Raw genomic sequence first — 27,378 nt, 5'->3', positions numbered from 1 at the left:
AGCCGAAACCCTTATCAAGTGACAAAACAGCCTGAGTGCAGTAATTCTCTACCTTTTTTCTTTATTATTCCCCTAAGGAGCTGTGTCAGAAATCTTTTTCCTACTTGCCCTCACCATGAAAATTAATACCACAGATACAGTGTGTGTTGTGTACTACGGTACCTTAGATGACCACAAACTAGTATCTCTAAGGTTTTTTTGTCCTCCATCCAAGAACCAATTTTTAGCCCCATTGAGAATGTATGGCCTGTGGCCAATAACTACCTTTTAGGGTTCACACCTTCCCCATTATTTTTGGCATTCCCTGCAAGTACAGAAGATACACGAAGGTTTCTAAGGGAAAGCAGAGGTGTTTTTAAACTAGTCAGAAGTCAGGACCTATTTCAGAAAAGGACTCATCCTGGAAATGTTTTAAATTGTGAATGTCCTAATATAAATAGAACTTGAGACTCGGATTATTTCTATAATGCTTACAATTTCAGAAAGGTCTGAGATACAATGCTCCTACATACAGACACGGCGATTGTAAGTAGTATACCCCTCTACCCCCCCGCCAAACTTTAACACTGAGCTAAAGGGAAACAAAATCTGTGGCATAACTACAAGGTACTGCTGTTCTGTATTTGTTCACAAAGGGCCCCATGTCAAAGGAGGGAAAGAGTGAGTGGTTCTGTGGCCCTGCACATCTACCCAGGTCTGACTGGAAGAGAGCCAAGTTAAACGGGACCAGGCTGTTCCTTCAGGTCCTCTTGGGCTAGTAAAGTCTTATGACATTTTCTGGGGAACCATGATCCTGTCCAAAGTGCAGGTGGCTCAGAGGCCTTCAGGCCGCTGATACTTCCAGAAGGCCACCTCGCCATCATCACTGCAGGAGGCCAGGAGTCCCTGCTCCTTGGGATTCCAGGCCACACAGTTGACATCCTGGGAATGGGCCTGGGGCAAGTGGGCTGTCAGGGAGAAGGTGGGCTGCTGCGGATCGGAGCCGGGGTCCTCCTCAAACACTCGGATGGCATCGTCCCCACAGGCTGTAGCCAAGGCCCCTGTCAGCGAACACCTGGGAGGAACATGTTCATCAGTGCATATGCTGGTGGCTGATCCCTCCCCAACCTGGCAAGTTAGTATAAGGTATTGATTCTACAGTCCTAAGCTGGCTTTCTTCCCAAACTTCAGGCTTCAGCTAACATCTCCTAACTTAATATACAGCCACAGACATCACCCCCTTAAGCATTCAAGTGCTGCCATCTAGGTTTACCCCCCAATAATTAACCTAAAAAAAACTACGTAAGATTCTGAATTACACTTTTGTCACTTACCTACCATAAGCAATTTCCTTTGTAATGAATTTTGTGTAACCATTTTTTAAAAGTGATATAACAGACCATTGAATTTTATCACTTAAGTCTGTTTCTGTTATTCCCAAATGTTTGCTAATATAAAACTTTGAGGCACATTAACTTTTCTCATTATTTAGGATTATTTCCTAGGGATAGATTCTTAGGAGCAGAACTGCCTCTGACTGACTTTCCTATATGAATTATATTGGTTTTTCTAGATTCCATAAGGGTAGAGTCAGTGTTACTAAACCATAAAAATCCTGACTATAAATCCAGTTTCATTAATGAATATTTCTGGATGTACAATGCTGTGTGATCTCCTGCAAAGGCCAGTGCTGCCCTCACTACCTGGGTGCTTAACGCCAGTGCAAACCTGGGTCTAAGTCTATTCTGGATTCCTGTGAACCTGGGCCAGCCAACTAAGCCAGCATGGTGGACAATCTGGCCTGTTGTGAAGAAATGAAGGTGCTGCTCTCTATTCCTGTGCACTCTCAAAAGGGGCAGAGGGAAGGTCTGACTTTTCTAAAATGCCTCCAGATTGGGGCGGGGGTGGGGGTGGAGCAGAGACGGGGAAAGGACACGGAGGTCTTACCAAGCGATGTCGTAAATGGTCCTGGAGTGGAAGCCTGACAAAGTGCAGATACATTTCCAGCTGGGGTCAGAGCTGCTGCATTCCACCCCTGCATGACAGACTTGAGTCCAAGACATATCTGTGTCCTGGGCACTTCAGGGAACTAAATGCCCCACTGTAGAGGAGATCCTAGTTTGCCCTTGCTCACCCCACCCTCAGTCATGAGTCCTCATCTTCATTCCTCTGTCCCCATCCTCACCCATCTGCCTTACATACTGTGGCCAGACTGGTATTTTTACAGAAATCTGGGAAAGAAATGTCCTGTTCTTAAAAACAAAAACAAACAAAAAAGTAAAAAAAAAAAAAAAATCACCTTTTGCTGTAGACTATATCTGACTAGTTAGCCTGCTATCCACCAGCCAGCCCAACTGACCTTATTTCTCCCCAAACCTTTTATATACTCTATGCTTCACCTAAAGGAGCAGATCTAGGCTTTCCCATCTTTAATGCTTTTGCTTATGCCATTCTCTTTTCACATAGAGTTCTCTTGCCTTAAAATCCTACATACCCTACCCTGGCTGGGTAGCTCAGTTGGTTGGAGCATCATCCGTGCACCAAAAGGTGTGGGCTTTGTCCCTACTCAGGACGCACATGGAAGATAACCAATAGATGTTTTACTCACACTGATGTTTCTCTCTCTAAAAACAATTAAAAAAACATATCCTCAGGTGAGGATAAAAAAAATCCTATACACTCTTTCAAGTTCCAATGAAAACGGCCTTTCTACATAACTTTTCCTGATTCTTTCAGCACTCTCTGGTGCCCTTTCATGACACATCTCCCGTTATACCCCAGTTTGTTGTGCTTCATCTGTGTCTTAGCCCGAGTAGACTGTCAGCCTCTTAGAGAGGAGGAGTCTTCTTAGCTCTGCACTTGGCTCCTCACCTTGCTCATTCCCTGGTAGATACTGGCGCCAGATGCGCACAGTACGGTCATCACTGCAAGATGCTAGACGCTGGCCACTGGGGTCAAAGGCCAAGCTCCACACGGTGGACTCGTGGCCCTCAAGGGTGGCACAGCATACCCAGTCATCCTCTTCCTCTTGGTAGAGCTTCACTGTGTCATCATAGCTGGCAGAAGCTAATAGCTAGGGACATGGGAAAGCACAACACTTATGGCCCAGAAATTGTCTGTGGTTCTTAAACCTCTCCCTGCTAGGACAGAACAGTCCCAGGGAGCTTTATAACAGAGATTAATGTCTTTGACCACAGAGAGTGATCCCTATGAAAACCAGGCTAAGTCTGAATGGCAGAATGGGGCTGGGCACAACCAGAATTAATTCCCACTGAGATAATTTGCCAGACTCTTACCTCCTGGCTTGGGTGCCAGACCACATGCTTGACATCCTGTGTATGGGAGTTGAGGACACTGACACATTCGTACTCATCTTCTTCATCAACTATGGAAAGAAAACAGAAAGGAGCCCATGAGCTGACCCTGTCAAGGTCACATAGTGGGTTGTCTGTCTGCTGGCTTCCAATTGCACCTGGAGGGACCTGGACTTACCTTCCCAGACCCACACACTCTTATCTCTGCTGCAAGTAGCAAGGAGGTTGCCAGCTGGGGCCCAGGCCACTGACTTGACCTCATTTTCATGGCCTTCCAGAGTGGTCACACACTGTGAGAAGGGAAGAGGGACAAGAATCAATGGAGACCACTGGCCCAGGTTGGCTCAAGTTCCTGAGTCAGCCCTGGGGAACAAATGGGCAACATTCCTGGTCCCATACAGCCTGGTTACCTCAAAGTCATCCTGATTCTTCTTCCAAATGCAAGTGGTAGCATCAAAGCTGGCAGAGGCTAAGTAATTGCCGCAGGGAGACCAAGCCACCTTCCGCACAGTGCGCTGGTGGCCTTCAGAAAGGACAGATTTGCAGATCCAGTTGTCACCTAAAAGCATAGGACAGGACAGGCACTGGGGTTGGGTGCACAAGAAGACACTGAAACACTAACTTGCTCTCTGACAATTGGGGCTAGTACTCAAGCCAAGCTGAGGGCTAAGCCCAATGGGCATATTTAACAACATACTTTTAGGAAGAAGTAACTGACCCTACTTCCTCTGGAGGCATCATATAGGGAGTCACCCTCCTATTTTAAAAGTCAATGGCTCCTGAATGCCCTCGGGATAAAATGTAAACTTCCCCATCGTCGCAAATTACTCTGCAGATTACTTTCCACCGCTTTTCTCTCCTCGTTTTCCTGCCTCAGCAACTACCGCCATTTCCTCAACAGTTCTAGATTGTCTCCTGACATTTTTGCTTCTAGTACTTGCCCGAAAAGTCTTTATCGAAATGGCTTAAGTCCACCTCGAGGTGGCCTCTCCCCACTCTCCCTGGGTGCTCCCCCTGCCCAGCACCCGCACTGCGCGCACGCGGAACTCCCGGCGACGGGATCGTGCGCCCAGGCCGGGCCTTACCCTCGGTGCCCCAGATGCGGACACTTCGGTCACCCCCGCACGAGGCCAGCAGGGTTCCTGCGGGGTTCCAGGCCAGGAACCAGCATCGCGAGTCCGGATGCGCCGGGACACGGTCCAGCAGCACCAGTGAGTCCTTCATGGCGACGCGACGCAGGACGGGGAGGAAATGGGCAGAGCACAGACGGCGGGTGCCACCGCGCAGGTTCCCACGACCTCCACTCGGGCTCCCGCGGTCGCCGGCCGGCCACTTCCACCCCAGGACCCGGGTCTGCCCGGGAACTGAAGTGCCCAATACTGCGACCGCGTTTAACCCGGGCGTAAAGCGTTGCGGGACCACAAAGAACTACCAGTCCCATGAGGCCCCACGTAGGGAGGCGGTGGTGCGTCAGTCTGTGACGCTCGCGGAGACTGGGCGGAGAGCGGGAGAAGGCGGAGGAAGAGGAAGAGGAAGCGGAAGTGGGTCGGACCCGGGTCAGTCCGAGTGTTTGGGTTTACGGCCTGGGGTCCCTCAGCTCACGGCTGATGAGGAGCCTGTGACGGGACGGAGCGGCGTCATCCCTGAGGCCTACTGACTGGTGAGGAACAGCGATCGGTGTGGGAAGGGCCTTTTCCGGGCAGAGGTCGCATCCACGAGCGCCGGTCCCGGATTCCCGCGGCCCAGCCTAGTTCTTCCCTCGACATCCTCTGCCTGAGACTCCGAGTCCGGGTCTCTCTCCCGCCGGTAACCCAGGTCTTCGCCCCCCACCCTCCACCCCAGTCTTCCCAGTTTCCAGGCAGCTCCCTTTCGGGTCCTCATTCTGCACTTCCACTCCAGAGACCCAGTCACCGTCCCCACCCCCTGAATCCCTGCAGCCCTCCTGTCTCCGCTCTGCCCCTGGTCCCAAACCCCCCAGCCTCCGCTGTCGGCCCTGGCAGCCCTGCGCCTTTTCCTCACCTGCCTCCTCCCTGGAACAGGCAGACTCTGCGCGCTCCGCGAAAGTCGGCTGCGAGCATCAGCGACCCCGGAGCGACGGCGGGCGGCCCCGGGCATGTACGCCCCCGGAGGCGCAGGGGTGCCCGGTGGGCGCCGGCGGAGGAGTCCGGGAGGCAGCGCTCTACCCAAGCAGCCGGAGCGTAGCCTGGCCTCGGCCCTGCCCGGCGCCTTGTCCATCACGGCGCTGTGCACCGCCCTCGCTGAGCCTGCCTGGCTGCACATTCACGGCGGCACCTGTTCCCGCCAGGAGCTGGGGGTCTCCGATGTGCTGGGCTACGTGCACCCGGACCTGCTGAAAGGTGAGGCCGCCGCTCGCCGGCCCTCTTCTTCCTGGGCGACCCGGGCTCCTCGGTGGGGAACAGAATGTAGTACGGGCTGGAGCTGTGATAGCCAGAGCAAGCCTTGGTTGAAGGAAACAGCCCCATTGTTGCCTGGTGTTCATGCCCACCAGGTGGCTCTGTGTGGGGTCCGGCTTCTCATTAATTAGATGTTATTCAGCCAAGCACCTACTCTTCACGCCTGGACTGCTGCTATTTTAGGATTCTGCCTGAGGAAGGGCGCTGTATACCGAGAAAAGATACCGGTGCTAAGCATTACAATTAGCCGTCCCTTTCTAAGGAACCTCTGGGATGTAGGAAGATTTCTTTAGGGCAGCTGATTGATGGAGAAAACGGAACTTTTAATATAGCTAGATTTAAAAATATATTTTCGAATTCTACAGTAGTTGAATTTTTATTATAGAAAAGGGGAGTCTGTGGCAGTTTAGATAACCAGTAGTCAGCACCAGCCTCAGAAAAACAGTTGGAATTTGGCTCTGGGAACCATACGGCTGTGTCTGACTGAGGCGAGGTTTCTTTGCTCTTCATGCTTACCAGCCTGGTGGTCAGAGAAAAGGGGAAAGGAACTAGGGACTGGTTTCCATACTGGACACAGGGGAGGCCACAGCCTGGGTGGGGGCCAGTGGCTGCTGCTCACCCCTGTCTCCAGCAACAAGGGAACAGGCTGTGTGGTGTGAGCGCAGGACTGCACTGCCTGGCTTTTACCTGGGAAGTGGTCAGTGGACCCCACACAGCCCTTAGGGCCAGCACACAGTTCATCACCCCCACGGTCTTTTTTTTCTCCCTCCATTTATTGGGGGTGACATTGGTTAATAGGATCATGTAGGTTTCAAGTAAACATTTCTGTGATACATGACCTGTATATTGCACTGTGTGTCTGCCACCTAAAGTCAAACCATCTTTTGTCACCATATATTAGGCCTCCTCTACCCCTCAACCCCCTCCCTCTGGTAACCACCACATTGCTCTCTGTGTTCATGAGTTTCAGTTTAATATCCCACATATAAGTGAAATCATGTGGTTCTTATTTTTTTCTGACTGACTTATTTCTCCCCCTGGTCCTTTGAACCATTCTTGAAGGTTTTCTTATTTTCTCCCTGTGCCACTCTCTGGCTGTGATGTGCTTCAGATGTTTGCTGCCCCATGCCTCAGAAGCCCTTCATGTTTGATCTCTTCCCGTCACCTCTTTAAGGACTCAGACATTGGGGTTTGGTGAAAAGGTCAAGTTCTCCTCTGTGCCTTTGATCTTATACCACTTCTTCAGGTCTAGGCTGAAAAGCTGTATCCTTGTGGCCTAATGTAGTCTTTCTCTGAGAGTTCTCTGACTTTCGCATCTTCTTTGAGTTTTTGAGGATTTTGGATGATTTGGAGAACAGGATATGGGCTTCAGGTTTGTTTCCAGCTTCTTTCCTGATGATAGCCTTTGCTGGGTTTGCTCATTAAGACAGAAGTTATACACATGATGGAGGCTTTGTGACATGCAGTTTTTTCTGTGGCCTGTAGCTGATGGCAGAAAGGCCATCAAGCTGGAGTTGAGTCTGGATGTTTTTCCCATAGTACATTCCCCTTACTTGCCTTCACTGAGGCACAGCTGCCACCATCACTTCATCTAGACCAGCGGTTCTCAACCTGTGGGTCGCGACCCCTTTGGGGATCGAATGACCCTTCACAGGGGTTACCTAAAACCATTGGAAAAGACATATATAATTACATATTGTTTTTGTGATTAATCACTATGCTTTAGTTATGGTTGGGGGTCACCACAACATGAGGAACTGTATTAAAGGGTCGCGACATTAGGAAGGTTAAGAACCACTGATCTAGACCTTTGCCCTTGATCTCCTGGTGTTTCAGTGTTTCAAGGGCTTGCCTACAGACTGGGAGAGCGTTCCTGGTGTTTCTCCCATTCAGATCATTCCTAGGGAGGCTCATGAAATTTGTGCAATGTGGGGAGAGGTCCTTATTTCAGAAGTCCAGGAAGCTGTGTCTTGGGGAAGTGAAGTCACAGCTCTCCAGGGCCACACACCTGAGGGTGGCATAGCTGCATCTGCCCTATCTACTGACTTGATATAAAGTGATGTTTTTTATCCTTAGTTTTACTTCCGCTGTCATAGGAATGATCTCAGGGTTATTCTACTTCAATGTGCATTCTTATCAAAGCCATGTAACAAATTAAAATAAATTTCTTGGTGCAGGTTCTTCTCTGTTCAGATACATATTTTTGGAACCTTTTTTTTTCTACTTTAAGTGTCCTGACTGAAGATTGAACCTGCAACCTTGGTGTATTGGGACAGTACTCCAACCAACTGAGCTACCTGGCTGGGGCCCATATACCATATCTATACATATATATTATATATATACACGTACATATATAATATATATATAAAGCATGTTGCCTTAGCCTTTACATTTGCTCGTGTGTTTAGGGTTCTTAACCCATGGACAGCTTCAGTCTATGACCATCTTCTTGGCCATTTCAAGCTGGGAATGCTTGGTGTCCATTCATAAGAAAGTTGACAGTGGTACCTCATGAGCTGTCACAGAAGGTGGCAAGGAATAAGGAGGTCCATGATTGCTTCTTTTCTTTTTCTCTGTAGTGGATGGGTTTTTGGTACCCAGTCAGCTTTTAGACATGCTCTCCTGTGTGATTATTCTGATCCTCGGGGCCTAATAGATGTCCTAGCATGGAAGCCAAGTCTGGTGCCTACAGATGCTTCCAGAGGGAGCACAGACCCTGCCAGATCTCTGCAGGTGACAGGAAGTAGGCTGGGCCAGCAGGCTTTGGAGCAGTACCTTCCTGTTTTTCCACCCCCCTGCCTGAGTGTCAGGCATTGTGCTCAGTACACTCTGTGCCTGTCTTTAGTTTCTCCTAAACAACACCTTAATTTGTCAGGTGCTGTCATTACCACCACTTCACAGTGGTCTTAGGCTCAGGGAGGTTAGGCGACTTGCTCAGGGCCACACAGCTGATCTATGTGGCATGGCCTCTACTCCTACCCATATACCTTTGTGATTTCCAGTTTCTTCTTCTTTTATCAGAGCTGTCCAAGTCCCTCATCACCTCAGTATTCGGCTCAAGTTGGTGATCTTGAGGCAAAGCCACTCGCCCTCCTGCAGAGCCCTGGAGGCTTTAGTAAATGCAGCCTGGCTCAAATAATTCCAGCCTGAATTCTCCTGCTCCTCTGGGGTGCCTGCTTCTCACAGTGCTCTTCAACCTGGGCTCAGGTCCAGAGATATGCTCAGACCTCTAGTGGCCTCAAGTAGGGGGACCCCAGATAATCGTGTTTCTGCATACCATCCCTTTCCGCCTCAAGTGTGGCCAGTGAAGGGCAGTACTGATGGCAGCCTGAGGAAACACCTTTGGGGAGTGAGGAGATCTGGGATTTGAAGTCAGGTGAATCATGACTGACAGCAAGCCACTGGAAGTTCAGGGGTCAACCAAAGGGCTAGTATGCCTGAGGTGTGGTGACTGATACAGCTGGCACTTCCAAGTCTTGTGGGGCCTGTTCTCTGAGGCAGCTTGGCTAGGGCCATTGATATTTGTAGTGATGGGCCAGCTAAGCACTTGGGGATCCTGTTGGAGTCCTTCATCAGAAGCCTGTCTGGAAGCTAAAGTCACAGTGGGGAGAGGCTATGCACTTGGGGCGGATAAGTGCTGAGAAGCCCAGGGTGGTGGGGAAGTTCCTGTAACTCATCAGGACTCAAGTGAGGGGAAGGGAGGGAGGATGGGACAGAAAAAGGGACCTGGCTAGAAGCCACTACAGTCTTCCTGCCTGCAGCCTGTTTAGGGTTGGGAAGGGATCAGAGCAGTGGGCAGGTAGACTGGAAGAGCCAGGCCTTCAAAACAAATCCTGCCCGGTGACTCACCAGTGACCTTGGACAAAGTCAGTGCTGTGGAATCCTATTACACAGCAGCTTCCTTTTTCCCTGGTGACTGGAGGGGACAGTCAAGTAGTAGTTATGAAAATAAACAGCACAGCTGGAGGATAGGATTTGTTCCATCTTATCAGAGTGTAGTGGACTGCACCACTGGCTTGAATTTAAAATGAGGACCTTACCCCATGTGCCTTTTCTTCCCACAAGTGAAATAATACCTACACAACATTGGGGGATTCTATCCTTTCAAGGGAGCAGATATTTGTGGTCCTCTCTGCCACACTGATGTCTGGCAGGGGAGGGAGAGAGAGAACATGGAGATCCTGACCCAGGAGAGCCTGAACTCAGTTCTAAGCATGTCCAGGATCCTCTCCCTGTCTCTTCTATGCACTGAGACCCTCTGATGAGAGACTGCCTGGGCAGTGAGGCAGGCTCCTGCGGTATTTATTAGCATCACTCCCGGGAAGTTCACACTTGGCTTCCCTGCTAAGCCCAAGGGTAACTCACAGTTTTGGAGTGGAAAAAGACAGTTACATTGAGACAAAACGTGTTTGGCCCTGGCCTGCATGTCTCAGTTGATTGTAGCGTCATCCCTGTAACTGAAAGCTTGTGGGTTTGATTCCTGGGCAGAGCAGATGCCCAGGTTGCAGGTTCAATCCCCTGTCCCAGCACGTACGATTCCTTGTCTGGGAGGTATCCAATCCATGCTTCTCTCTCCCATTGATATCTCTCCCTGTCTCTCTCTCCTCTCCTCCTTTCTCCCCTCTCTCTTCCTTTTTCCCTTCCTCTCTCTGAAAAGCAATGAAAAAAATTTGTCATTGGATGAGCATTTAGAAAAAAAAAACACCTGTTTGAATCTGGGTTAAAGGCTTTTTGTCTGTACTACATCATCCTGTTGATGAGGCACATCCTTAGTCTGGCTTAAGTGAGTTTTTTCTCTGGCCCACACTGGGGCACGCTCTGATTGACATGGCTGTGGCCAGTGCAGAGGGAGCAGTTAACACTGCTCAGCACTCATGTGACAGATGAGAGAGCAGAGACCAGGGGCAGTTAAGTGACTTGCTCAAGGTAACACATAGTCTGTGGTAGATCTAGGATTTGGTGCCAAGTCCAGCGCCTTTCTGGTTTCCTCACTGCTTTCCAGAGTCAGACTCTGATGGCATGACCCCCCCCCCCCCCGCCCCTTTCCCACTCTCATTCACCTGATCTTGCCTTGAGTGACTTATTTTTTCTTGTGTAAAGAATCTTCAAAGGGAAACATTTTGCTGCTGTGGAAGAGGTGAAACAAAAATGACAGAAACGCTAAAAGGCATTAAAATTGATGAGTTCAAAAACCGTTTTGAGCAGTGGAAAAAAACGTTTTGAGAGGTATATTGCATCAGATGGAGAGTACATTGAAGGTGACTGAAGTTTAAACATGTGAAAATAAATACACAATTTTTTAATAAATAAATTCCAGATTTTTTGGGTCCTCCCTCATATAACAGATGTACATTTTTAAGGATAATAAAATGAACATCCTGTACTTACTGTTCAGTTTAAGAAAGTAGCTTTAAAGCCACTGAGTATTACTTTTTTTCAGTTAAGACTAGTTGTTAAATTAAAACAGTGGATTTTTAAGAACCACAATTAAAGCCCTACTCCAAGTGCCTAGCCACATTAAGTAATCTGAATACAGCCTGCTGCAGAGCGGAGTGTGCTGTAAGCCCTTGCACTCTGCAAGTTATTCTTGGGAGTACTAGAAGAAAACTTTTGTCCTGCCCCATCTCTGCCTCATGGCACGTGGACCAAGAATTATCTCAGAGAGCTTTTAACAATATTCAAATTAGAGCCAGCAGTTAGACAGTCCCTGCCTCCAGGAGCTTTTCCTTCACCAAGCCTCCTGCAGGCCCACAGCATGGTCTCAGGCTAAGTAGGACTGAGTGAAATGGGGGCTGGGCCTGGTTTCTAGCAGAGCTATCACACAGGCAAGCCTCCTGGTAGTAAGCAAACACCAGGCTGGATGATTTGGCCAGAAACAGATGGTCAGCTGACATGAGTGACAGATAGTTCTGAGGGCAGCCTAGAGGGTGACCTAAAACCAGATTGCAGCATGAGTCTGGTATGGGCTCAGCCACCATCTGCCTGGTGAATTTTGAGCCTGAGGCAGGGAACATGTGCTGTCACAAAAACCCAGGGTCTCCTAGTGTCTGCTCTGGTTCTGAGGTCTGGGGTCTGTCCAAGACTCCATGATGCCAATGTCTCTTAGTTTGAGTCTGCTTTGTTGGCTTCAGGTCTCCTCCCCAGGTTCTTGGACTTTTCTTCTCAGTATCTCTTCTAGGCCCAGGATTTGTGCTTCTTGGAGGGTAAAGCTTGGGACACCTGCATAGGAATTACCTGGGCTGCTTATTAAAATCCAGATTCTTAGGCCTTGATCCAGATTGAGAGCTCGGGATTTCTGGGGCCTGGGAACATGCTTTCAGCCAGCACCCTGGTGACTGTGATGTGCACTGGAAAATAATGACCACCATTGCCCAGGCTCTTAGCTGTGGTCAAGACTCAGGAAAGGAGTCTATGTCTAAGTATTGCCAACCCTTTTCAGATTGTCTTAAATCACCTGATGACCCATGACCTAAATGAAAGAAGAGCTTGCTGGTGGCTGGAATAGAGGAGAGAGAGGAAGCTAAGCCACATTTTCTACTTTGTTTTTCCTTTTTTTTTTGTATGTTTTATTGATTATGCTGTTACAGTTGTCCCAATTTCTTTTCCCTTTGCTCCCCTCCACCCAGCAACCCCCCTCCCTCCAGAAGTCCCCCACCCTTAGTCCATGTCTGTGGGTTGTGCATAAAGCTCTTCTCAACATCCCCCTGTCTATTCCCCACCCTCCTACCTTCTTAATTCCTGCAGTATTTCCCTCCCTCTTCCCCTTCCCCCTCCCAGCTGCCCTCCCCCCACATGCTCCCCATACCTATGATTCTGTTCCCACTCTAGTTGTCTGCTTAGTTTACCTTTGTTCCGTTCCCTAGCTTCTGTTATTGAGAGTTGTGATACTGTTTTCATTTTAATGTTCATAGTTTTGATATCCTTTTTCTTAAATAAGTCCCTTTAACATTTCATATAATAATGGCTTGGTGATGATGAACTCCTTCAGCTTTACTTTGTCTGGGAAGCACTTTTTAAAAAAAAATAAGGAATCAATTGAATTTTACTTCAAGGAGTCACTCTTTTTAAAAATATTTATTTATTTATTTGTTTGTTTTTAAAGAGGGGGGAAGGGAGAAAGAGAGGGAGAGAAACATCACCGTGTGGTTGCCTCTCACTCGCGCCCCCAACTGGGGACCTGACGTGCAACCTAGTCATGTGCCCTGACTGGGAATCGAACCAGCAACACTTGGTTTGCAGGCCAATGCTCAATCCACTGAGCCACAGCAGCCAGGGCTGGGAAGCACTTTATCTGCCCTTCCGTTCTGAATGATATCTTTGCTAGATAGAGTAATCTTGGTTGTAAGACCTTGCTTTTCATCACTTGAATACTTCTTGCCAGTCCCTTCTTGCCTGCAAAGTTTCTTTTGAGCAATCAGCTGACAATCTTATTGGTACTCCTTTGTAAGTAATTCTCTTCTCTCTTGCTGCTTTTAAGATTCTCTCTTTATCCTTAACCTTTGGCATTTTGATTATGATGTGTCTTGGTGTGGTCCTCCCTGGGTCTAGTTTGTTTGGGACTCTGTGCTTCCTGGACCTGTATATCCATTTCGTTCCCCAAATTAGGGAAGTTTTCCTTCATTATTTTTTCACATAATTTTTCAATTTCTTGCTCTCCCTCTTCACCTTCTGGCAACCCTATGATTCAGATGTTGGCACGTTTATAGCTGTCCCAGAGGTTTCTAAGCCTCTCCTCATTTTTTAAAATTCTTACTCCCTCCTTCTGTACTGGTTGACTGTTTCTTTCTTCATTATGTTCCGATTTGTTGATTTGAACCCTGATTTCCTTTCCTTCACCCCTTGTTTCATATGGATTTTCCTTCATTTCAGCCAGGATAGCCTTCATTCTTTCCCTGTCCTATTTAATCTTTATTGTCAGAATTGTGAGCATGCTAATCACCACTGCCTTAAACTGTGCTTCTGTTAAGTTGTCTATCTCCTCATCTGTTAGGCGTGCTATCTGCTGCTCATTGCTTAGTTGTGCCACTGGGACCTTGATCTGCCCCCGCTTCTGGGTCATACTTCTCTGTCTCCTCATCTTTCTGTGTTTGCCTCTGTGATTTGGGCAAGGGCTGTCGCACCTCTTACATTACAGGGGACGGAGCCTTAGGGATTCCTCAGTACAGGGCCACCTGTTTTACCGTGTGGTGGCGCTGTGTGTGGGGGAGGGGTCAGAGAGGGAACAATGCCCCTTGATCAGCACTTGCCCCTTTTCCAGGCACCTCTCCCACTTCCGCACCGGACTGGCGCCCCTCTAGGTGCCTCCCTGGCCGTCGTTCCCAGAGTGGGTGGGTCTGTGGACGTTCTACGACCGTGGGGGACCTTTAAACAAGCGGACTCTGCTGAGAGACCGGCAGTTTCTGCCTCCACTCCAACCCCCACTGGTTTGCACTGTCAGAAGCAGTGAGGCTTGATTTTTCCCCAGCGTTGGGACTGTGATCTGCAAGGTCTGGTCAGGAGCTGGAAATGCTCCGGACTTCCTAAAACCTGTAACTGCGTTTTCCACCAGCTGCCGCCGCCACTGCTGCTACCACCACAATGTGTCATCTCCGCCCCGGCTCTGCCCCTCCTACCTGTCTGGATGAGTATTTCTTATTTATACCTTTGTTTGTTGGACTTCCATGCAGCTTGATTTTCTGGAACTTCTGGTTGACTCTAGTTTTGAGGTAGTTGTATTCCTTCTTAGTTGTGGAGGGAGATGCAGTGTGTCTGTCTAGGCCTCCATCTTGGCCGAAAGTCCTACCTTTTTTTTAAAGTATATTTTATTGATTATGTTGTTACAGTTGTCCCAATTTCTTTTCCCTTCGCTCCCCTCCGCCCAGTAACCCCCTTCCCTCCAGCAATCCCACCCCCTTTAGTTCATGTCCGTGGGTTGTGTACATAAGTTCTTTGGCTTCACCCTTTCCTATATTATTCTTAACTTCCTCTGTCTATATTGTACCTGCCAATTATGCTTCTTAATCCCTGCACCTTTTCCCCATTTCTCCCCTTTCTCCCTCCCAGCTGATAACCCTCCAGATGTTTCCCATACCTATGATTCTGTTCCTATTCTGGTTGTTTGCTTAGTTTGGTTTTTTTTTTTAGGTTCTCTTGTTGATAGTTGTGAGTTTGTTATCATTTTAATGTTCATAGTATTGATCTTTTTCTTAAATAAGTCCCTTTAACATTTCATATACTGTAATAATGGCTTGGTGATGATGAACTCCTTTAGCTTTATCTTGTCTGAAGAGCACTTTATCTGCCCTTCCATTCTAAATGATAGCTTTGCTGCATAGAGTAATTTTAGTTGTAGGTCCTTGCTTTTCATCACTTGAATACTTCTTGCCAGTCCCTTCTTGCCTGCAAAGTTTCTTTTGGGAAATCAGCTGATAGTCTTATGGGAATTCCTTTGTAGGTAACTCCTTTCTTTTCTCTTGCTGCTTTTAAGATTCTCTCTTTATCTTTAACTTTTGGCTTTTTAATGATGATGTGTCTTGGTGTGGTCCTCTTTGGGTCTAGCTTATTTGAGACTCTCTGTGCTTCCTGGACTTGTATGTCTATTTCCTTCACCAAATTTGGGAAGTTTTCCTTTATTACTTTTTAACATAAGTTTTCCATTTCTTACTCTTCCTCTTCTCCTTCTGGCACCCCTATGATTTGGATGTTGGCATGTTTAAAGTTATCCCAGAGGTTCCTAATCCTCTCCTTGTTTTTTTTTCAATTCTAGTTTCCTCATTCGTACTGGGTGACTGTATATTCCTTACATTCCAAATTATTAACTTGAACTCCAGCTTCCTTCTCGTCACCATTGGTTTCATGTGGATTTTTTTCCATTTCATTTAGTATAGCCTTCACTTCTGTGTTTGCTGTACTCAACCATTTTTGTGAGCATTGTTATCACCAAGTGATTTGAAATGTGCGTCTTTTAGCTTGGCTATCTCCTATCTTGGCCAGAAGTCCATGTTTCCTGCTTTTTATTGAAGCTTAAAATGACTTCTTTTTAGATCAGTCTTCATTCTGTCCACATGTTTCTGGGAGCTATGGCAGTTTGCATAGATATCAAAGGGTTCTGACAGTGTTGTCTAGACAAACTTTAAAAGAAATAAGAATGGTATTACAGTCCTGGAAGGAAATATAGGTTGTTCTGCATGTCTGGTGTACAGTTATCCTTCTGGGCTCTCCCTTCACCATGACTCTGGGGACTCTGAATGTTGGGTCTCCTTCTTCAGCATCTTCTTTTTCCTTGACTTATGCCTTCATTTTGGTGGAGTGTGTACCCCTCAGTGGCTTACCTTCATTTTAAAAGGTATTTTGTGCTGTCAGTTTCTGAGCCTTTCAGGCTTTGTCGTGTAAATCTAGTTGTGTCTTAGCTTTCCCACTTTGGGCTGACACTTCAGCTTACCCAGTCTGCTAAGTCAGTGCTAAGTCCCTTACTTTCCAGTTTCCAGAATTGTGTTTTGCCCCTTTCCCCTTTGTGTGAGTTTATGCCTTTAAAATTTTTGTTCTGTTTTGTTTTTGGTACGGTTCAGGGAGTGAACAAAGATAAATGTAAAGGTCCATCTTTCCTAACTTATATAGTACTCTCTTGTGAGAATGCATTTTTCTAAATAACTTCAAATTCTTTTTTGAACAAAAAGGGGATGAATGAGTGGCTGGACAGAGAATTGACATTGATCAGCCTCTGGCCTTGCCTCTCTGGTCATCTCAGCTCAGTAGTTAGTGGCCTCTTCCTGCAGCTGAGAGCATGCTTTAGCAGAATGGGTTGATGTGCCAGATTAATTGTCAGGGTCTTTAAAAATGATTAGAAGACCATGGCAAGGACAACAAAGTGGAGGTCTGCAGTTAGACTGGTTTTGTTGGAAGTGAAGGAGTTGAGTGCATGGGAGCAGTGACCAGTGTTTCTGTCTGCTAATTCGGGTGCTATCCTATGTCCTCTGTGGGCCAGCTCAGAGCAAAAGTTATGACTGCTCTCTCTAGGACTCCCCTGACTCTCCAGGACTGTAACTGAGGAGGACAGACTCCCAGGTGGGGACTTCCTGCTCCAGGGTGCTGCTTGGGGCCCTGAAAATTTGGTTCTTCCCCTACAGATTTTTGCATGAATCTCCAGACAGTGCTGCTCCTGCGGGTCATTGCCGCCTTCTGCTTCCTGGGCATCCTGTGTAGTCTCTCTGCATTCCTTCTGGATGTCTTTGGGCCTAAGCATCCAGCCTTGAAAATCACCCGTCGCTATGCCTTTGCCCACATCCTCACAGGTAAGCCCAGGCCTGCTCCCAGTCGGGGAGGAGCTGCCATAGGGTGGGGGCAACCTGTCTGCAGTTGCAGGTGGAGATGGTGGGGTTTCTGTGAGCAGACACTGGTCCAGATGTTCATTTCAACTCTAGGCTTTCTCGGAGCACTAGGGCATGATAGAAACTTGCTTTTGTCATTTGCTTGTACATCTGGCCCAGCTGTTGGGAGGGAATATTGTTAGAATTCCCCAAGAAATCTCACAGGTCTCCGTGGGCTTGAAGCTCAGCTGGGCTCCTGGGATCTGGAATGAGCAAGGAAGGGAGCAGTGTCTCACTGTGTCTCCCTGGAGTGCACTGTCTCATCGGATTCTTTCCTCTCCTTTTTGCTTCCCCACAGACTAGCCTCTGCCATGACTAAGCTGGGTGTTGTTTTAATTGGTGGTGGTGACGATTCCAGCTCCCAAACTGCATGACCTTATCTGTTCCTTTCAAGCACTCAGTGACTTCTAGTAGCCCTCATATTCCAATTCCATATTCTTAAGACAGAGAGACTCTGGCTAGCCCAGATGGGATCAGGCATCTGTCCCCAGTCTCAGCCTAAGAACCCCATGACCTAGAGAGCTCCACTTGCAGGATCCAGGGCCTTGCAGATTCTCTTGACACTGGGGTTTGGGTAGAGAGGCTGCATTTGGTTCCTCAAGCATCCCAGCTGCAGGGTGCTTGCTAACCCTCTTTCTATGCTGTCCCTCTGTCCCCCAGTCCTGCAGTGTGCTACCGTCATCGGCTTTTCCTACTGGGCTTCTGAACTCATCCTGGCCCTGCAGCAGCAACATAAGAAGTATCATGGTTCCCAGGTGTATGTCACCTTTGCTGTTAGTTTCTACCTGGTGGCAGGAGCTGGTGGAGCCTCAATCCTGGCCACAGCAGCCAACCTCTTGCGCCACTATCCCACGGAGGAGGAGGAGCAAGCACTGGAGCTGCTCTCTGAGATGGAGGAGACTGAGCCCTACCCCTCGGAATATGAGGTCATCAACCAATTCCAGCCGCCCCCGGCCTACACACCCTAATGCCAACCTGGGCTTTCTTCCTCATGCTCCCACTCCACAGCTCCCACACCCAGAGGAGCACCTTCCCCCAGCAGGCCTCACTGGTAGGATCCTGACCATCTTCACCAACCCTTCCCCAGGAGAGACTCTGCCTTTTGGGTTGTTCATGTATCCCTGCTTTTGAAACCTGGGGTTCACAGATTTTATATCATACACTTTTCCCTTCCTGCTACCTTCCTGTCCCTGAGGTCACTAGTCATTACCAATCAGGGATGATCATAACAAGTTTTCTCCCTTCATGGGCCATGTCTTTCAGACCAGAACTTTCCTTGGGAAGCTGCTGACAGTGGGCAGTCCCAGATAGAAGTGTCAGCAGGGCCCAAGAGAAAGGGGACTGTGCCCTGTGGGCTTCCTTCATGATGGTCAGTGTTTGTTCTACAGCTGCAGCTGTGGGCTGACCCTACCCCCATTCCTTCCCAGAGTGCCCAGTGCCAGGCCTCCCGCTCTGCGGAAATCTCTGCACTTTAGTCTTTGGACTTCCCATCCCCCAGTTCTGGTTTGACTGGGAAAAGGAATCGCTCTTGGGAAGCAGAGCCAGTCTTCTCCCCACCCTGCCCTGGCTTGGGTGGCTGGAGCCCAGGCAAGGAGAGAGCACTGGGCGTGGGCCTGAGGCCTCCTGGTGCCCAGAAAGGATTAGAGTGAAGGGGTCTGAATTTCCCCAGCCCCTTCACCTTTTAAAATTGAGTGGTTTTAAAAGGGAAAAAGAAAACCAAACAATAGCAACAATAATCTGTTTTTAAACCAGTGAAAAGACTCTGTCATTTTCCTGATACTTTTGGGCTCTGCAGTGTTTTGGGCCATAGCTCCTTCCAGCTCATAGTAGTTCCTCCCTGAACCTCTCCCAGCAGAATGCAGCCCTCTTCTCTTGCTCCCTGCCTCCTAGTGGCCTTCCTGTGAAACCCAGAGCCCCATCAGCAGAGGGCTGAGGACTATGGCCTGGCTGGCTGGCCAGCGTGGTGCTCCTCAGGACTGTGGCACTGAGATGTAACCTGGCCTCAGTGCAGGAGCGGGGGCCACAGCAGGGCAGGAAGCCCACCACTCTCCACATAGGAACCACAACCAGTGGGCTCCACTGCGTGAGGTGTCAGACTGGCAGACCTGGCTTCGTCCTTCAGGCTTAGTGCCTACCCTAAACTGTGACTTGGGGCAACAGCTTGCTGCATGCCCCCTCCCCTTCTTGAATGTACTCTGGTCTTGCAGTGTGCTACTCACTAGCTTTTTCTTGCTCAGCCATCACTCTGCTCTCCTGTTTGCCACACATGGCTCCGGGTCTGGCTGAATTTTCTGCTCTGAGACATAAAAGTTGGAGAAACTCGAGAGAGCTTCAGAGTGGATCCAGATGGCCAAACTTCTTTGGAATCAGTGTCCAATGCTGAGCTGAAAAGCAGATGGATCCCAATCTCCTTCTATAGGCTACAGAGCAAGACTGGAGAATGGACACCACCGTTGAACTGTGGCTAGGAAGGAACTGTCATGTGTCTCATCCTTTGGCCAGACTGCCTGGGGATGTCAGGATAGATGCCTCCGTGGGTAGTGAAGACCATGTCTGCACATGAATGAGTGGCTGCCTGGAGTTCACTGTGATGCCAAAGTGTGTCCCAATTGTGACTCTCACATTTCCAGACTCTTCTGTTCAGCAAGAAAAGACGTCTGTGTGATACCTTCGCACCAAGCCAAGGACTACATTGTCTTGTCTTTCTGTCAAGTCCTAGATTGTCTTTGGCAGACCAGGGTATGGCCAGCTCTCATTGACCTTGGGTGTCTGAAGGGCAGATCAGGAGACCAGGCACCAGACACGCATGCCAAAGTGACCGGTCAACTCATAAGACCCCAGACATGACTCTCTGGACTGTTCCATGTGATTCAAAACCCACTTTTTATTAGCCTTCCACGTCTCTGACCTTTCTCTTTTCCATACTACCCTGACTCTGTCATATAAATTCCCCTGGTTGTGTATTTTTTCTTTTTAGGAAACAATAAATAAAAAAGCAAAAACAAAACAAATGAACAGAAACCACAAGTAAGAATTTAAGTGCCAGTGGCTGCCTGTCGTTTTTCTGTCAGTTTCCCTGAGTTGGTTTGGCCCCTTCCTCTTAGAGAAGCAGGAGAAACTGATAACGTATGTAATTACAGAAGCCAGAGCACATGTGCCTACTCTGTGCAGGGCATTTCCACCTGGTCACACCTCTAACCAAAACCCTGGTGTTGTGAGACCCAGATCAGAGGAACTGCTTATGCCATGCCCTGTTTCTGACTGTAGAAGCTGTCAGATAGTCACAAATGTGTATTGTCACTAGGTTACTGGTATTAGTGCTCCGCAGCAAGAAGTTTTGGTGCCAATTCTGTTGACAGGCTTATTGTCTTTCTTGTTTTTTACTTTATAAGTTCATTAGGGCCTGGGGGGGGGGGTCATGCTTTCTTATGTTCCGTTTGCTCGTCAAATGCACTGAACACATGCTTTGCAGAGGAGGTAGATACTAAGGTACATAGTTCTTACCCCCCAGGGCCTTCCCATCCAGCTGTCAGGATAAGGGAAACCTGACAGGGAAGAAACTTGACACATGGCACTTGATGCCTCTTGAGACTAATAGTCCAGGAAGGCTTCATGAAGGAGGAGAGACATAATTTTGGCCTTGAGGAATGGGTAGGCTTGCATGAAAGAATGATGTAATCAGTGGTGTGAAAGCAGAAAAGAAAGGGACAGGCATTGGGGAACACTGAGTTGGTGTTGTGATTGTGGTCTCCACTGAGGGTCTATGAGGGAAGGAGATACTTTCAATCTCACTCTGGTTGTTGGCAGAATTCAGTCTCCTGCAGTTGTAGGACTGACAAGTTGGGTTTCTTGCTGACTTGCTACTTCACAGCCCACAAAGGAAAGGGCTAGCAACTCCAGCAAAATTGGTGCTGCGGTCTGTGTGAGGAATCCCATCATCACATTTGTCCCATCACAGTGGGCACATGCTATCCTGCCGTCTTCAGATGTGCTCACGGAAGGGGCTTGATGGGATCAGGAAAATCCAGGTCAGTGCTAGGTTTTCTTACCAGGAGCCACCATTTGGGGTTCAGTAACTGTTGTGGGGAGGGTGTGGGCACAAGGTGCCTATGCACTTTGAAGCTTGGGAGAAGTGGCCACTCGATTATCGTTTGGGCAATCTGACTGGGTTTGTCTCTGTCCTGCAGCTTAATCATTCCCTGATCCACTGCCCTGAAAGTCAGCAAGTGGAGCAGGGTCCCAAGACAGAAAGGCACTTACTTACTGGGCTTTTCTCCCAAAAACCTTAACTGGGATCTCAGGGTCACACTCCACTGAGCCACCAAAGAGAAGGTGTGTTCTCTTGAGATCTGGAGCTGCAGCTTTGATTCTTGGGGGCATGAGCTCTGTAGCTGGTCAGTGCTGGGTTGGGCTTTCTCCAGGTCACACTTCTAACACCCAAAGGAACCGTGCCTGCCAGGGCCTCTGTGGACTTCCACCCTCTGCCTTGTCCACAGGAGCAGACCCAGTCTCAGTGCAGCCCACACCAGGCTCCTGGAGCCAACCAGGAAAGTTTCCATGCCCTTGGAAGGCAACGGAGGAGATGTTGCTGCCTGATGTCCAGGACACATCCTTCTTGGTGGGTATCTGTGTGATTGCAACATCTGGACAGCCCCAGGAAATTAGTTTTAATTAAAAATATTGTGGGAAGCCAGACTACACCCATAACATGCTTCCTGGTAGGGTAGAAATATATACTCTTCATGTATTTGTTTGGATAGAAGAGAAAAACCTTTATGCTGTCTTTGCATTTTGCTAGTTTAGATTAACTACTTGTCCCAGGTGTCCTGTGGACCAGTCAGCTCCATTGTCCTTGCAGACCTTCTCCAAGGCTTACACATCATCACACTTGATAGGGCGGTTGTACAAAAAATGGCGCAGATTTAAGGTACTGGACACATTACTCTGCAACTTGTCATCTCACGGAACACAGCAGACCACTGTAGGCTAGCCAGGTGAGGAGCGGTAGCCTTATTAATCTCCATAATATTTCATAAAAGAGGTAATTTTCCTCATGCTTCAGCCTTTCACTGTTGTTAGACCTTAACATGGTTCAGTTCTGCTGCCATTTTGACAGTGCTTCAGGAGACACTCACTGTATCTTGATGGACTGTGCACTAGTTTGCTAGGTCTGCCACAACAAGGGACCACAGATTGGGTGGACAGCCCCTGATGCCTTCTGGCGTGGTACCGGGCTCTGTCTTTTAGAGGTCCCCCCAGGACATCATCCAGGAGCTGGTCAATGGGTTCAACTACCCCACTTCCCTGGACAAGGGGAAAGTGCACGAGCCACCAGCATCATCTGTACTGCACTGAGGTGAGAGCTGGCCCAAGGGGTCTCCACACCCCTGACTTTGAAATGATTGGGTGGCCCAGAACCTATACTCAAATCTAGGACTCCCCTGGGGCCTTCCAAAGCTCTCCCACGAGTGTCCCGTTCCATGCACAGGCAGGAGCTGTGGCTTCACTTGTGTTCATAATATTCCATAAGGGAGGATGTTGGCCACAGCGATACAGCCTCAAGTCCATTTCAGCAGTGCTTCCAGAAACACTTAAGTGTGTCTGAGTAGACTATATTAGTCTGCTCGGGCTGCCATAACATAGGGCCACATCAGGTGGCATAATCACTCACTTTCTCACATTTCTGGAGGCTAGAAGTTAAAGATGAGGGTGTTGGCCAGGCTGCTTTCTCCAGAGGCATCCCTCTTTGGCTTTTAGATGGCCATCTTCTATCTCAGTGTCACATGGACCTCCTCTGTGCTTCTACATGTCCTCCTCACCTTTTCAAAGGACACCAATCATACTGGATTAGGCCCCACTCCAGTAAACTTTACTATAATATTTCCTTAAATACCATAAATCCAAAAACAGGCTTGTTCTGAAGTTCTGGGTGTTGCAAAGTCATTGAGTTTGAGTGACACAATTGAGACAAATAGTACACATGGAGCTACGTGCCTAGGGATGGGACTGCTGGTGGAAGGACATGCACATGTACAATTTTAACAGCTGCAGACATTCCAAATCAGAAAGGCTGTAGCAGTGATGTTGCTTACAGCAGTTTCTCATGATAGCTGCATTTTTCATTCATTTAGGTTTTTATTAACCTGATGTCAGCGTGTTTAAGGCAAGTCCAGTGTTCCTTGATTTGCAGTTGCCTCCCATGTACTTTGAACCACCTGTCAGCTTTTTACCTGCCACGTGGATTTGCTTCTTCCTGATTCATCTGCTCAGATTCCTGCCTGGTGATTGGCTTTCTCCAGTCTGGAGTCTCCAGGCATTTGCCCCTTTGTGGAATCTGATTTCTTTATAATGAGGTTCTCAAAATGCCCTTTAATATCAAAGGAGAAGAAATAAGATCTTTTTGAAGTCAGTGGTTTCCATACGCGGTGTCTATCCTGTACAATTCTCCAAACTGGGAGGGACAAGGTTCTCCAGATATTTTCTATCCATGTCAGGAGCAGATAAGTGTCAGGTAGCTGAGAGGGAATGTCATGCAGCCCGACCTGCATGATCTTGTGCAGCCATTTGACATCCCTAAGCCTCTATGCTTTCATCTCTATAATGGGAATGTCTGTTAAGGACTTGTAGGGACAATATTCTTAATACAGAGTATTAATACAGGGAGGTCTGATGTTCCTGAGCTAAAAACATGCCTAGAAGGTAACAATTGAATAAACATCCTCCCACCCCACCAAACTTAAATGGTACTTTTAAAACCTAGAACCTGTGCCCTGGCTGGTGTGGCTCAGTGGATTGAGTGCTGGCCTGTGAACCAAAAGGTCACTGGTTTGATTCCTGGTCAGAGCACATGTCTTGAGTTGTGGGCCAGGTTCCAAGTTGGTGGCGTGTGCGAGGCAGCTGATAGATGTATCTCTGATACACTGATATTTCTCTTCCTCTCTTAAAAAAAAAACGGTAAATAAATTAATACCTAGAACCTGTTCAGCATGGGCACTCCTGTCCCTCCTCTTTTCACATCCCTGAGGGAATGCAGGCCCTCCAGGAAGGCACACTGGAGAAGGTGATGGCGACCTTGGTACCAGCTTTCCTGGGTGGAAACATCCCCCACGTCTCCACTTTCATGTACATCCACCCGACCTTCTCCAGAGCCCACCAGCTCCTGGATCAGCTGTTTACTAGGTGATCCCATGCCCCGTCTTTGGCACAGTGGTGGCTCTGCCCACTGATAGCTGTGTAGTCTTGAAAATGTCACTACATCTGTCTGAGCCTCAGTTTGTTCCTGTGAAAAGTGGGGTGATAGAGGACAAACCTCATAAGGTTCTTGTAGGGCCTACTGTGGGGACAAGCCACAGCAGGTCTCACCTGCTGCCTGGCCCTGCAGAAGGGGCTGCTGGACGCGCTGCAGTTGTCCATGGCTGTTGTTTCTTCCCCATGAAAAGTCACCTGCCTCACCCGTGAGTGGCCTGTGGCATTTCTGAGTTTGGAAAGACACACGGAAAACAACCTGTCAGGGAGTTTGGGAATCTCCTTAGCTGATCTTTGTCCTTGTCTTTGGTGTAGCCACATTAGGGATCTCTGGGGACAGAGGTGGCCAGGCCCACTGGGATATCTGGGATGGTTCTGTTCAAGTTCATGTACTCGACAATGTGGATTAAGCACTTATTACCAGCAGGCACTTTTGAAAACACTTAGCATAATTCAGTGAGTGAAGCAGACACAATCCCTGGGCCTCAGTTCTAGCCAGTGAATCAGACAGTCACACTAGACGTCATGCACAGGTCCTGTCCACCATCCATCAGACCTGATGCCATCAGTGTATTCTTGGCATCCGGAGGCATATCTCCTTATAAAGACCAGGGTGACACACCACAGAAACAAGTTAAAAAGTGAGTGGCCTTTGGGTCAAGAAGGAGGGCCTCCTGAGTCTACAAAGTGGGGACAGTGGTTGGACAGGGCTGAGCAGAATTGTGATCTTGTACATGTGCTAATTTCCAAGGGCGGGCTGAGCTCTGGTGGCTTCCACTCCAGGAGGACAGAGGTCAAAGAGAATTGTGGATGGGGTCCCAGGACTCCTAGAACCAGAGGGGAGGCTGGGATGAGTTGTCCACTAGAGCCCCATCTGCACCTCAGAGCCATCTTGCTCTGCCTGATTTTCTCCACATCCATCACCTGACCACCATCACCAGTAGAGGTGGACACACCCAGGACATGCTGCATAGAGTGTAGCATCACACCACCAGCTGGGTGGGTCCCGGCCCATTAGGTGAGGAGGGGAGCTCACTGTGTGCAGCTGGGTACATGGGTCACCCATCCAGCTGCCCATGAGGCTCAGCAGCCTCAGCACTTATTAGGCACCTGATGCATACTTAACTCCAAGGGAGACAAACAAACAAAGCCCATGGTTGTAACTGCCACAGGGAATGTGCACTGAATGAGGATGCAGCCCAGAGGGGTGACCAGGATGCTGGAAGAGGCCCCCTTTAGGGTGAGCATGCTTGAGCCGCAGCCTGGAGCTTGGAGTAGGTGAAGATGGGCTGGGGAAGATGCTCTGGTCCCTTCCCCACCAGACTTGGGTCCTGGGTCATCAAGTGAGGAGTGCCGTTGGTAGAAAATGAATCCCATGGGCTCGCATGAGGCTCAGATCACACCCTCAATTTCCTGAGCTCCAGGTCTGACCAGTGACCCCTGCCTGGTACCACAGGGAACTGGGGACACTGAGCTGGGATGTGGTAATGCTGAGTAACACTCTCCTTTCTCCCCAGGAGCTATTCAAGAAGGTGCTGCCTCACAAGTGCCTGGGCTCCGTCTGGTCCCAGAGGAACGAGCTTGGCAAAGAGCCCCTGGCATACACTGTCTGTGCCTCCATCACACATTTTAGCTGGTGGTCACCTGTATGATCACCACCTGCCTTGGGGACTCAAGCATGATTCCCCGGGACAGCGCCGAAGTGGTGCAGCACTGGCTCAAGGTGGCCAAGGTATGTTATGGGAGCCCCAGTGGAGTCCCATTCCAGAGCCTTAAATGCCTCTACTGCTTTTTCAGCTCTCAGGATGGAGGTGTGAGGCCTGAGCCCCAGCACAGTTACTGGGTCCTTTTTGCCAGGGGCACGCTGACCTTGACTCTCAGGTCCTGGTGGTGGGAGGCTCACTCCTACCTGGCTCCTTTCTTGGGTTGAGCTAAGATCCTCCTCTCTGTGAGTGTAGGTTTTTGGGTCTTAAATGTACCCACCCTGAGCATCTGTCCCACCCAGGAGGGGTGTCAATGGAGGGGCCTTAAGCTAGAGCTCCAGCTCCTCACCTCACAGCTCATCCCTTCCCTCCTAAGGAGTGCAAGACCCTAAAAACTTCTCCCTTCATGCCATACTGTCTGACCTCCAGAGAGTGTCTGTCCATTATCTGAACAAGACATGGGTGAAAGATTCCAAGTGAGTAGGCCTCTCTCCACAGGAGGACAGGGGGGTGAGGGGTCTCCCATATGTATCTCCCAATGTCCCCTCAGCATCTGGCACCTTCTGGGAGGCAGCCAACCCTGGGGACAGGGACAGGGCTGGTGGGTGAGGTCTCTAAGCTTCCCTGGGGCCTCAGGCCAGCAGCTCTGCTTCAGGAACCTGTTTCCTTAAGTGCCAGAAGCAGCACTGAGCCCACTGGAGATTTTCAGGTGTTTACAGCACAGGACCCTGTGCCCAGCTGAACCCAGAACTGGTCAAAGCAGAGCTGCTCAGTAAACATGGAAACAGAGGCCAAGACGTCCACCATCAGGGCCCTGCCCCGTCCCACAAAGACCTTCCTGCTCAGAGGAGCCCAGTGAGAACCCTCACCAGGGCAGTTTGAAACCTTAGATTGTCCAAAGGAATTTGCCTGTTATCTTTAACCATGTCTTTCCCTGTCGTGCCCCTCAGGAGGAGCTCAGTGACATTGAGAAAACTTTTTGAGGAAGACAATGCAAAGACCACAAGGCAGCGCCAGCCTGGGAAGAGAGGAGGGTGTGAGGGAGGGGGGACTGTGCAGGATGTGGCTTTGCTAGTTTGTCACTTCAAGATTCTCTGAAAATGTCCACCCTCTCTGATTAACAGGAAGATGGATTTCTTTGGTCCATGGGCAGGTGGGGAGCAGTTTAAGGGGCAGGAAGCCCCCCCCACCCCGAGTTATGGCATAATGTGGTGGGGGCTGGGCTGTTCCGGGACAGGGATGCGGAGTTGGCAGAGTGAGTGGGTCCCTGGCTTCCATGCTGGTCCATCCATGGCACTTAGCTTCTACCAGGCTCTGGGGAGAACGGGGAGGATGGGATGCCTTCTTCCCTAAATCAGCCCAGCCAGTCTCAGGA

At 48.9% G+C, this 27,378-nt stretch overlaps 2 protein-coding genes across 5 annotated transcripts; one reads left to right on the top strand and one right to left on the bottom strand.

Moving 5' to 3' along the window:
• Window positions 1-600: 600 nt before the first annotated feature.
• Window positions 601-4,761, bottom strand: CIAO1 (cytosolic iron-sulfur assembly component 1). Of its 2 annotated transcripts, none has more exons than XM_090281813.1 (7): window positions 4,379-4,761; window positions 3,704-3,852; window positions 3,472-3,583; window positions 3,276-3,364; window positions 2,851-3,052; window positions 1,927-2,026; window positions 601-1,054 (listed from the first exon to the last, which is right to left on the bottom strand). In XM_090281813.1, exons 1-7 carry the CDS (start codon window positions 4,515-4,517, stop codon window positions 814-816), a joined length of 1,032 nt encoding a protein of 343 aa, XP_090137939.1. In that variant the 5' UTR covers window positions 4,518-4,761; the 3' UTR covers window positions 601-813. The 2 variants fall into 2 exon arrangements, with proteins under 2 accessions (XP_090137939.1, XP_090137940.1); XM_090281814.1 differs by having other exon boundaries at window positions 1,927-2,014; window positions 4,379-4,759.
• Window positions 4,381-24,029, top strand: TMEM127 (transmembrane protein 127). Of its 3 annotated transcripts, XM_090281818.1 has the most exons (5): window positions 4,381-4,953; window positions 5,333-5,650; window positions 16,816-16,980; window positions 21,552-21,673; window positions 23,187-24,029. In XM_090281818.1, the coding sequence occupies exons 2-5, from the start codon at window positions 5,407-5,409 to the stop codon at window positions 23,310-23,312; spliced, it is 657 nt and encodes a 218-aa protein (XP_090137944.1). In that variant the 5' UTR covers window positions 4,381-4,953; window positions 5,333-5,406; the 3' UTR covers window positions 23,313-24,029. The 3 variants fall into 3 exon arrangements, with proteins under 3 accessions (XP_090137944.1, XP_090137942.1, XP_090137943.1); XM_090281816.1 differs by lacking the exons at window positions 21,552-21,673; window positions 23,187-24,029 and adding an exon at window positions 17,716-20,094 and having other exon boundaries at window positions 4,389-4,953; XM_090281817.1 differs by lacking the exons at window positions 4,381-4,953; window positions 21,552-21,673; window positions 23,187-24,029 and adding exons at window positions 4,963-5,099; window positions 17,716-20,094.
• Window positions 24,030-27,378: the final 3,349 nt, after the last annotated feature.

Source organism: Furipterus horrens, unplaced genomic scaffold (genome assembly GCF_987537825.1).
Source record: "Furipterus horrens unplaced genomic scaffold, mFurHor1.1.pri manual_scaffold_6, whole genome shotgun sequence".
In the NCBI taxonomy this organism is placed as follows: domain Eukaryota; kingdom Metazoa; phylum Chordata; class Mammalia; order Chiroptera; family Furipteridae; genus Furipterus; species Furipterus horrens.
Note: the sequence above shows the minus strand (reverse complement) of the source record. Positions and strands in the feature narration are given on the sequence as shown.